The sequence below is a fragment of the Eucalyptus grandis genome, chromosome 5, assembly GCF_016545825.1.
Source record: "Eucalyptus grandis isolate ANBG69807.140 chromosome 5, ASM1654582v1, whole genome shotgun sequence".
NCBI lineage: Eukaryota > Viridiplantae > Streptophyta > Magnoliopsida > Myrtales > Myrtaceae > Eucalyptus > Eucalyptus grandis.
In genome coordinates this window covers 55524080-55534925 of record NC_052616.1, presented here as the reverse complement: position 1 = coordinate 55534925, position 10846 = coordinate 55524080, and the positions used below count along the sequence as shown (strand labels likewise).

The following is a 10846-nucleotide window of genomic DNA, read 5'->3' as shown; positions in this document are numbered from 1 at the left end:
GATCTAGGCTGAGAGATTTATGAGTTCACTTTATACAATGTCAACATTTGCATAAATTTATCATATCCATGTTTGCACAAGTCTTGACAATCGGCAGACAATTCTTTTCGTGAGGTAACAGTCAGATTTGAGAGATTATGACTAGACTTGCCCGGACGTTAGATTGTTCTATTACACTTTAAATTCCGTAGTTGGTTTTTTAATCTTCTTAGTTGTCTGTTTTCGATCTTTCCTCAAAACATACTTGTTGAATCATCCATTTTTACGTCATAGTAAACGTTACATCAACAATCATTTTGGCTGTAAAGGAAAGTACAGAAAATGAGAAAAAAAAGGGAAACGAATAGTTAACTGCCGAGAAGTCCACAAATGATTCTCGGGTTGCAGGACGAGGAAAGTTCATGATGTTAACATAAATGCAAGACTTAAATCACATATTGATGTTTATAAAAATAAGCAATTATCCACCAATAAAAAGTATTACACTATCCTCTTAGAGTATAAAGTATGTTGGCTATCTTAGAAAAGAGGGGAAAAGTGTCGAAAAGTCCTAATCCTTTTACATTTGTGCCAATTTAGTCATAAACTTTTTATTAGTGCCAATTTAGTCCTAAACATTTTTACTTTGTGTTAATTCAGTCATTTCTGCATAATTTTGGTAGGATTTTGCTAATTGGGCATCAGTTGATTGACGTAACATAATCAGTGCTAACGTGGATAACATTTAATATTTTTTTAATATTTTTTATTTTTTCCTTTTTTTCTTTTTCTTTTTCCTCTTCCTTCCTCCAGCCAATCGCTGGACCTTGGCAACCAGCCAGAGGCAACGAGCGGCAAGGTCGAGGTCGACCTTGCCGGCCTCATGTGAACCTTGCCAACCACTGGCAAGGCTCAAGCTCTCACTAAATTTGGCAAGGGTCAAGCCTTACCGGCCATGAGTGAGGCTCGACCTTGCCAAATCCGACAAGGTCGAGCCTCGTCACCCAACACGAGGCTACCCTCACAGCCTCTGACAAAGGCTTGAGCCTCACCGGTCGTCGATCGGCTAGAGGAAGGAGGAGGAAAAATAAAAGAAAAATAAAAGAAAAATAAAAACTTCAAAAAATATTAAAATATTATTAAAAGTTATCTACGTTAGCCAATCGATGTCTAGTCAGCAAAATCTAACCAAAATTAGTTGGAATGACTAAATTGACACCAAACCAAAAGGTTTATAATTAAATTGGTACCAATAAAAATTTTAAACCTCTCTCACCCAAAAGTTAACTCAAAAGATGAGATTTTCCCTCACACATATAAATCAACCACCAACCCCTTCACAACTGATGTGAGATAACCCCAACAATCTCCCCTCACACATCAAGCTTAGGTCAAAGCTGCAACAATCCCCTTCGAGTGATTGTTGGGAACATAGCAGATGCTCGATACCTTAGCCTAACGAGATCACCAAGAGGGAGCCTAAGTCCAAGTCTGTCAATATATCTAGTTGGACCCATCTCACTCAAAAGCTTAAGCTAATGAGTTATGGGTTAACTATAATATATTAACTGCTCAATGTCACATTAACTCTTCGATATGAGACTTCTCTGATACAACTCATACATATATCCTAAAAATATTTGAGAATCATACAAAGCTATTACAATGTTTGCTCTCACCATACAAAATAAGTAGATTACTCTAGCCAAACACAAACTAGTTTGACCAAATGCTCTCACACACACAATCTATTTTCCTATCACTACTTCACTCAATATCTCAATTTAAAACTTTCTTATGAAGCTTTGCTCTGGAAGCTTCTCTCAACATAACTCAGCAGTCAATACCAACAACACCAAGCATCCGAAGACTCACAATTACCCATATTATGTGAAAATTGAACATGTGAAGAGCGAAAGAATTGCCATCACATGCAAATCCATTTTCGTAACCGCCGAAATAGAAGGGAAGAAATTGACCAAAACTTCTATTTTCCAGCTTAGCTAATGTAATTCCTAAAAAACAAAGTGACCGCGACCGCCGATAACCAAGAACTAGATTATTAGCACCAAGAAGAAACTGAAAAACATTCCTACTTGTGTTTCTCGAAGAACTCTGCTTCAAATATGACTGACCCCAGTTAAAATCGATAGGAGACAAAGCAAGTGTCAATCAAATATCATAAAATAAATCTCAACTAACTTGAGAGAAGTTTCCCTATATCTATCAAGCATCATGACTTGAAACTCGCTAACAACAAGCTTGAAGCTCGTGGTTGACAGACTTGAAGCTCTCAAAGAAGGATTTGAAGCTCGCGACAACGGAACTTGAGAAAGAGGAGGAGACGGCGGACTACGGACTGAATCTCGTGAGAAGCCAGTGAGGAGTAGCGAGTATTGGGCGAGGAGCAATGAGGACTGGGCGTGGAGTGGCCAAGAGGGGAGGAAGAAGAAAGCATGAAGAACCCTCGTCCCAATTCAGAGATTTTAGCCCATTTTTTATCCAACTGTAATGTTTGGACAAAATTGTCCATGTTCTAGTCACCAAAAAAGTCCTCCAACAAAGATTTAGCCGGCCAGCAAGTTCATGCAGTTATTTAAAACTACCTTAGCTATTTCAGGCTCTTATTTAAGACAAAATCCACTTTGACTCATTTTTTGAAGGGATAAGTGTAATAGAAGTCCTAAAACTTGTCACGAAAATGCAATTGAATCCTAAAACTTCCAAAAAGTGCAATCAAGTTCTAAAACTTGTCAAATTATTTCAATTGAGTCCTAAAGTTAACACCGTCAAACTTACTAATGGAAAATGCTGATGTGGTGCGAACGTGGCATTTTAAATAATTTTCATTGTCCACATGGCTTTTTAATTATTTTTATTCAATTTAAAAACAGATTTAAAAACTAAAAAGAAAAGCTAAAATTTATTTTTAAAATTTAAAAAAAAAAAAACGAAAACAAAATGGCAGCTCCTCCCCCGCCATCACCGCCGCCCATCGCCGGAGGGGCCGGCGACGGGGGCTGGCGACGACTTGCCCAGGGTGGGCGACTGCCGTCGGCCCCCCACAAGGGCCATCGTGCACAGATTTGGGCACCCTCGCCCGAGCTTGGCGAGGGTCGCTAGCCCTCGCCTAGGGCCGGCCACCCCCGCCCGGGGCCGGTGATGGGCGGTGGCAAAGGAAGCACCGGCCATTTTTTTTTTTTCTTTTGAACTGTTTTGTTTTTTAAATAAATTTTAACTTTTCTTTTTTAGTTTTTAAATCTAATTTAAATAAAAACAATTTAAAAAAGCCACGTGGAAAATAAAAATTCATTTTAAATGCCACGACGGCACCACATCAACATTTTCCGTTAAAAAGGTTGACGGTGTTAATTTTAGAACTCGATTAAAACAATTTGACAAATTTTAAGACTTGATTGCACTTTTTGCAAATTTTAGAACTCAATTGTATTTTCATGACAAGTTTTAGTTTTTCTATTGCACTTATCCCTTTTTTTTAATAGATGACCCGATTTTAGGCTCTTATTTTAAATTTTCCCCTTTGTTTATTCCAAGTTTCCAAGTTCTGACCTTTGCCACTTCATTCGGCTTTCATGAACCACCATGACGAGGATGAACTATTTATTGAGTCACTTCATACATATGTTGAAATTTCTATGCAAAAATTTAAAGAGAATTAAAAGGTGAATATCATTATTACTATTACACTCAAAAGCACGCACACGTTGCTTGTGTGCAAAAAATTAACAACCGATAGATATTGCAAAAAAAAAAGTCATGTGTTGGGTTTTACCCCATATAACATAGTTAAGCTTTTATAGCGTTAGTGGTGAAGGAATTGTGAGGATCATGGCTCATTGTGAATATAAGTATGTGTTCTTGATCATGAGCAGAATGAAAAATAAAGAGGAGCCATCAGATGAAGAACACAGCAGACGAGGAGATGTGGAAGATGACCATAGGGAAGACTATGAACTCCTTTTCGAGGAAGACAATGACTTCGATTATTGCGAACAAGATGATTATGATTATGATTATGGAGAAGAAGAAGAGACATATGTCTTCATGAGAAGTCTATGAGAAGAATCATGGATACTTTTGGGTTAAATCCAGATAGGAGTGACGTGAAGGAAAAAAAAAGGAAGGAAAGAAGATTCAAATTCCCCACTTTATTTTGACGTGCGTTGGAAGAAATCTTTCTGTGGTGATGCTATTTCAATGAATTAATGTAGGGTACTTAGGCTATGTAATTATAATCACAGTGGCCTCTGTGCTTGTTTCATGTGGTCACCATTGTCGCTCGCCATGCCTTGACGTGACGGTTGCATGCCATTGACGCTCCTCGTGCCTCTCTCTCTTTTCGGTCTCTGTCTGTGTGGGTCGCCAGAGCAGGCACAGTTTGTGGTAAAGAGACAATCCATACTTCCATCGAGGGCACCGTATTCAACCGCCCACCATGCTAACGATTGGTATGTCACAAATCAATGAGAACTGAACACGTTTAATGTGACGATACTTTTGAATAAGCTTGAAGAAGATGCTAACATCAGCTCAGTATTCATTCAATCGCCGTCTATGTGTCTTCTTCGCATAGCTAAGTCACGAGTAGCATTTTGCTGGTTAACCGATAGATCGCCCTGTAATTACTGCTATAGGCGGGAAAGCTTGCCGTGTTTCATGCTTGAGTCATCGCATTCTCTCTCTCCATTAGGTCTTGGTTGTCATCTCTAAATCATTTGGCATTGGCTTATTTGTCGTTGGCAACATGTCTCGCAGTCATTACCGGCTTGGTACTTGTGAGGGCACGGAGGCTGTCAGAGGTACTCTCTTCTTCGAGCGACGTGTGGAAGGAGTGGGAGCTAAGAGGGGCGGTCTTCTTGAGCCTTGCCCTCCAAATCATCCTCATTTGTCTTGGCAACCGTCGCAAGTACGTCCCGGGTGCTTGGATCAGGGTGGTCACCTGGTCAGCCTACCTATTGGCCGATTCAGTTGCGCTCTACGCACTCGGCATGATCTCCAGCATGATCAATGATATCAAGGCTGACAAATTGATGAGTAAGATGGACCCACACGTAGAGCTAAGCGTGTTTTGGGCGCCATTTCTGTTGCTGCACTTGGGTGGCCCCGACACAATCAGCTCCTACGCCATGGAAGACAACGAGCTCTGGCTCAGGCACTCGCTGACGCTAGTGTACCAGACAATCTTGACAGCTTATGTCTTGGGAATGGCCTGGACTCGTCCTAGCCTATCAGTCCCTGCCATTCTGATACTGCTCTCAGGTTTCTATAAGTACAGTGAAAGGGTTTGGGTTCTCCGCGCTGCCAGCAACGAGCACTTCAAGGACTCCCTCACCGAGTCCCAAACCCGCCAGGGGTATTCCAACAAGATTATGGAGGAGTGCGAGTTGAAGGGGGCAGAAGGGTACAACGTTGTGCCTCATCGAGTCATTGAGGTACGGGATGATGCTATGATTATGATTGATGATGCGATTGCCCATCTTTCGTCCGAGGACCAACAACACAAGCGTGTAGTGGGCGCACTGCTAGCAGCCTACAGCTTGGTCAACACTAGTCAGCGCCTTTTTGCGGATCACTTGTTTAGCTTGGAGGAACGCGACACTTGTCTTTCAATACTGAGCGGTGAACACTGTGAAGGGGATTTTAAAGTCATTGAAATCGAACTGGGCCTTATCTACGATGTGTTCTACACAAAGGCAAAGGCAATCTATACAAGTCCGGGCTTTATTTGTAGACTTGCCATCTCATTCGCAGTTTGTGTCACTTTGGTGCTCTTCTCTTTTAGTGACAAGCGACGATACTCGAACCCGGATCTATGCTTGACCTTCTTGTTGCTAGGAGCGGCTGCTTTCCTCGAGTTATACGCACTGTTTTACATTCTTTTCTCCGACCGAGTTGCCTGTTGGCTCATAAAGAATAAGCAATTGGCTATCTTCAATTTCATCAACAGAATCCAACCGCTGTCAAAAAGGCGCAGGTGGTCCAATTCAATGGGCCAATTCAGCCTAATGAGCTGCTCCTTCAAAGAAAATGACTCCCGGTGGTGGAGATTCCTAAAGCTATTGCACCTTGACGAGATGACGGTGAAGTTTCTGTACCAAGGTCGCGAGGACGTGACAGAAAATATCAGAAAACTAATTCGGGAGATGATAAAACTGAAGGAAGCGAAGGATATGCAAAAATCCCCCTCCTCGTGGACTGTCCCTGAAGGATTGAAATGGAGCCTCGAGGCGGACATCGACATGAGCATCCTAGTCTGGCACATAGCAACGGAGCTGTGCTATTACCCCGATTACGAAAAGGACAGTATTCAGAAGCTAAATAGAAGTAACCAGACCCATGTTATATACAAGTCCTTGATGAGTTTGCACATGTCTCGGTACATGCTATATCTCCTAGTTACGTACCCGTCGATGTTGCCAGTTGGAATCGGAAGTATCAGGTTCAGAGACATTTACAAAGGGATCAAGAAGTATTTTGCCTTGCGTAAATCCACTCCAGAAAGACCCGCTGCTGGCCCCAACATCTTGGAAGGAGATGCCGGAAAGGGGATAGAGTACAACCCTGAGATTGCAAAGGCTTGCGATGTGTTGCGTGGCCAAGTGAAGACCAAATTCAATCTGAGCGTGATGAAGGAGGACAAAGTCAAGTACGTGCTGTTCAATGGCTGCCGGCTTGCGTCGGAGTTGGAGGAGATCTCGCCCGAGGAGTCAAAATGGGATCTGATCAGAGTGGTGTGGGCGAACATGCTGATCCACGTGGCTAATAAGTGCAAGGCCAAGGATCATGCACAGCAGATGCGGTGCGGCGGCGAGCTCATAACCCATGTCTGGTTTCTACTGGCTCATTGCGGGCTGACCGAGCACTTCCAGATACAGCACGCCCCAACAATAGCAGAGATGATAGTGAATTCCTGGTGAACGGTGGTGATTGAGGATCTGCAAACTAGACAGATTTTGTGCTTGATGGATTGTTGGTGTTCAATCCCAACATTGAGATGAGAATTGTTATTTTCAGTGTCTCGTGGATGTACAGGAATGAATTCCAGAAATAAGAAAAGCATATAACAGTTCAACAATGAATGTTGTACATGAACACTTGCTATGAAAGATTATTGTTGTTTTTTCGAAGATCAGCCTCCAAGTGAGAGATTGATTGAGCTGTGAAGTCTGATAAAGAAAATTAATATTCAAGCGTAGAAATAGTTTGTTGTGGGCAGACACTTCCCAGTAGGTTACTTATCATGTTATGTTAAAGCAAATAATAAAGCTTTTACTACTACTAATGGCATACATGTCATTTTCATTATAATTATGTATGGCTTAAACTCTTATTATATATTGGGGCAATGTCTTTCATAGTTGTACACCCTAGAGCTTGTAACGCTGATATTAATAGTGAAGAGATTATCCAGTGCGGTATCGTGGTTTTTCCCTTCCTAATTTTGAGAAAGGTTTTCCAGTTAAATATTTTCACTTATTTTTCTGCATTCCTAACAAAAACCACACAGGCAAATACGTTGAAAATAAGGAACGGTTGAAAGATAATCAAACCGAACGAAATAGGTGAAAATTGTATCTGGCAGTGAACCACAAATCGCATCGGTATACTAAGGAGAGAGTCGGATGACATGCAGGTTACGAGGAAAAAAACAAAAAGCTGACGTGGCTACTGATGTCGCTGCTAACATGGCAAATTATGGTTTTGAGTTTGATTTGGTTGCTGATGCGACGGATGACGAGTGCGATGGCTGCACCGCTCGGGCCGACACTAACTTGTTGACACGGAGAAAATATTGGGTGGTCCGGGACCTCCACGTCAGCGTGGTCCCCGGCCACTCACGAGGTGCCATGTGGATAGTGGGCCCACTTGGTGTCTTCTGCCCTCCTCCCTTCTCTCTCCTCTTCCTAGCCTGCCGACGCCATCTCTCCTCCTAGCCTGCACGCTCTCTCTCCTGTCAGAGCATTTATTGCGGGGAAAAACTTTTCTCTTTCCTTCGTTTGAGAAAGAAAACGTCCGTTCGTTCCTCTCCATTTGTTTCCTTTCGAAATTTTAAATCTGAACTTTTCTCCCTCTCTCCGCGCTCGTTGCTGCTCCGCCGTGCATCAAGCGGTTGTTCCCCTCCTGTCGCCGACGAACCACATTACGGCCGCCCCTACTCCGGTGCTCGCTCGCTTCTCTCTTCGGGCTTGTTGCTGCTCCATCGTTCGTTCCGGCGTTCCCAGGATCGCAGATGCAGCACGCGGGGAGAAGCATGCCTCTTTGAGCTTCCCTCAACGTCAGCGAGCATTGCCCACCGAGCGAGACCCCCACACATGAGAGGCTCAGAGGCGAGGTTGCTGGAGAAGTTGGTGTTCCGGAGGAAGGCCTCCCCAACTGGCGACGCGGTTGAGGGAGTTGAGAAGGAGGCCGCGGTGGAGTAGTCGATGGACTTGACGTCGACGCGACGAAGCCTGAGCTCGGCCTCTTGACACAGACTGTGAGGGCGAACCCGAGGAAGGCAGCGCGGAGGATGACGATCGGGGCAAGGGTGTAGACGAAGCACTTGCAGCTGCTGCGCCTCTGGTTGCAGCGAGGTGGCGGCTTGGCGAAGTGGGCGAGCTAGTGAATGCGAGAGAGCACGGGTCACTCATTGAGGGGGTTGATGTGTTCCTGTGCCGTCGTCCGAGGTTTTTGCCGGTCGGATGTGCGGGATCGTGTGAAAGCTGGGTCTGAGTGGGTCTGTGCCGTGCTGCTGTGTCGCTGTCGCTCTTTGAACCTCCGCCGGTTATGACCCGCGCAGGGCGTTCGAGGCGGCGTAGGAAGGTGCTAAAGCCCGAGGCAAGATCGACGGCAACGGAGGGTAGAGGAAGAAGAGCAGATGGGTAGTTATGGTGGACAACTGCATCGGCCAAGAACATGTTTTCAGGATCATCTCACCAGAGGAAATAGATTGAAGCTTGAGGACGAGATTCATTTGGTTTTGGGAAACGGGGAGGACTAAATCTTTCTGTTGGATATGGATCTGGTCATCCACACTAACTCCTAAAATCTTGCAAATGTAAATAGCGATTGATTGTATTATATAATCTCCCTCTCTTGAACTCATAATCTCCTGCGCGTGTGAATAGGGGTGCATGTCTGTGTGCTCGTATGAATATGTTGGGGATGTGCAATGAGGAAAGATCAGCTGGCTTGTTTTGGGTTTCATGCGCAACTTTAGTAGGAAATGATCTGAGAATCTTTGATCTCCCAACAACACCTAACTTCGGCGACCACTATAACCAAGCAATCGAATATCGCAGAGAATTTTTTGATCTCCCAACAACACCTAACTTCGGCGACTACTATAACCAAAGCAATCGAATAACGGAGGGAGAGAGAGAGGGAGCTTGAAGGAACGCCTCGCCGTCACCAGTCGTCCGCTCGAGAGCCGCCATCTGCCGCAGCCCTTTTCCCGTTCAACCGGGTGGGTTTCCTGAAGCATACTCGCTTCGTTTTCATGGGAACTTCGGTTCTTCCAGTCCTTCATCGGTGTTGTAACGCGTTATGGCGCCCTCTGTTAGGGACCCAGACCTGTGTTCGAGTCTTGATCGAGTCTAAAATCGATCGTTTCAGCTGTGCATATTAGATGTTCGACAAAATGCTTGAGTGAATGGCCGAATCCCACATAGTCGGATCGATCGTTAGAAGCCTAGTTTAATGCGTTTGTTCTTATATTGTGAATCTACGTCTGATATCATTCTTCTCTCTTTGTTTCCCTACGATTTTTATGGCATATGCATCAAATACTGGGTTCACCGGAAAAGCAAAACCTCGTCGAAATGCAAACCCCTCGCCAGCGAGTCGTGCAGTTTAAGGCCGTCCTAGTTAGCACTTGTTCTGATTTTATTGCATTCTTGACTGTTTATTTGCTGGAAATCTGGGATCAAAAATTTTAGCTTTGGTATGATTATTTGCTTTCGTTATAGTGAAAGATCAAAGATTCTCAGATCATTGCCCATTTATCTGCATCAATCTGGATAGCTCCTCTGGTTATAAAGATTGACCCTTGAGCAAAATTGACCGGAAATGATCTCTGGAGACAAATGATCCAATCTGCTCTCCCAGATATCTTTGAAAAAGAACGAGAAGCAGCAAGAAAAAGATTTGGAGAGGAAGATAGACCAGATATAGTATTATATGCCTTAAAAAGCTCTCTATTCATGATTCCCTGAATTATACGAACACGATGACAATCATCCCACAAACCCAAAAAGAAAAGCGAAAGCACCACCATCAAGAACAGCCTCTCTCAGTGAGTGACCCGTGCTCTCTCGCATTCACTTGAACTCCGACTTTCGCGATGCCTAAAGAAGATCCGACCAGCCTAATCGTGCCCTCCGGACCCCGCCTCCGGAGCGACGACGTGGAGCTCGCCCACTTTGCCAAGACGCCACCTCGCTGCAACCAGAGGCGCAACAGCTTCAAGTGCTTCGTCTACACCCTTGCCCCGATCGTCATCCTCCGCGCCGCCTTCCTCGGGTTCGCCCTCACCGTCTGCGTCAAGAGCCCCGAGCTCAGGCTTCGTCGCGTCGACGTCAAGTCCCTCGACTACTCCACCGCGGCCTCCTTCTCAGCTCCCTCAACCGCGTCGCCGGTTGGGGAGACCTTCCTCCGGAACACCAACTTCTCTAGCAACCTTGCCTCCGAGCCTCTCGTGTGTGGGGGTCTCGCTCGGCGGGCGACGCTCGCCGACATTGAGGGGAGCTCGAAGAGGCCTGCTTCTCCCCCGCGTGCTGCATCTGCGATCCTGGGAACGCCGGAACAAACGATGGAGCAGCAACAAGCCCGAAGAGAGAAGCGAGCGAGCACCGGAGTAGGGGCGGCC

The 10846-nt window shown here is 44.8% G+C and overlaps 1 protein-coding gene across 1 annotated transcript; it reads left to right on the top strand.

Annotated features, from left to right (window-relative positions):
• Positions 1 to 3828: 3828 nt before the first annotated feature.
• LOC108955481 lies at positions 3829 to 6917 on the top strand. The gene is made up of 2 exons (XM_039313920.1): positions 3829 to 4051; positions 4756 to 6917. Exons 1-2 carry the CDS (start codon positions 3829 to 3831, stop codon positions 6915 to 6917), a joined length of 2385 nt encoding a protein of 794 aa, XP_039169854.1.
• Positions 6918 to 10846: the final 3929 nt, after the last annotated feature.

Coding starts and splice junctions, on each gene's coding strand:
- LOC108955481 (XM_039313920.1), top strand. CDS start 3,829: ATGGCTCATTGTGAATATAAGTATGTGTTCTTGATCATGAGCAGAATG. Junction 4,052..4,755: donor GACATATGTCTTCATGAGAA/GTCTATGAGAAG, acceptor CATGTCTCGCAG/TCATTACCGGCTTGGTACTT.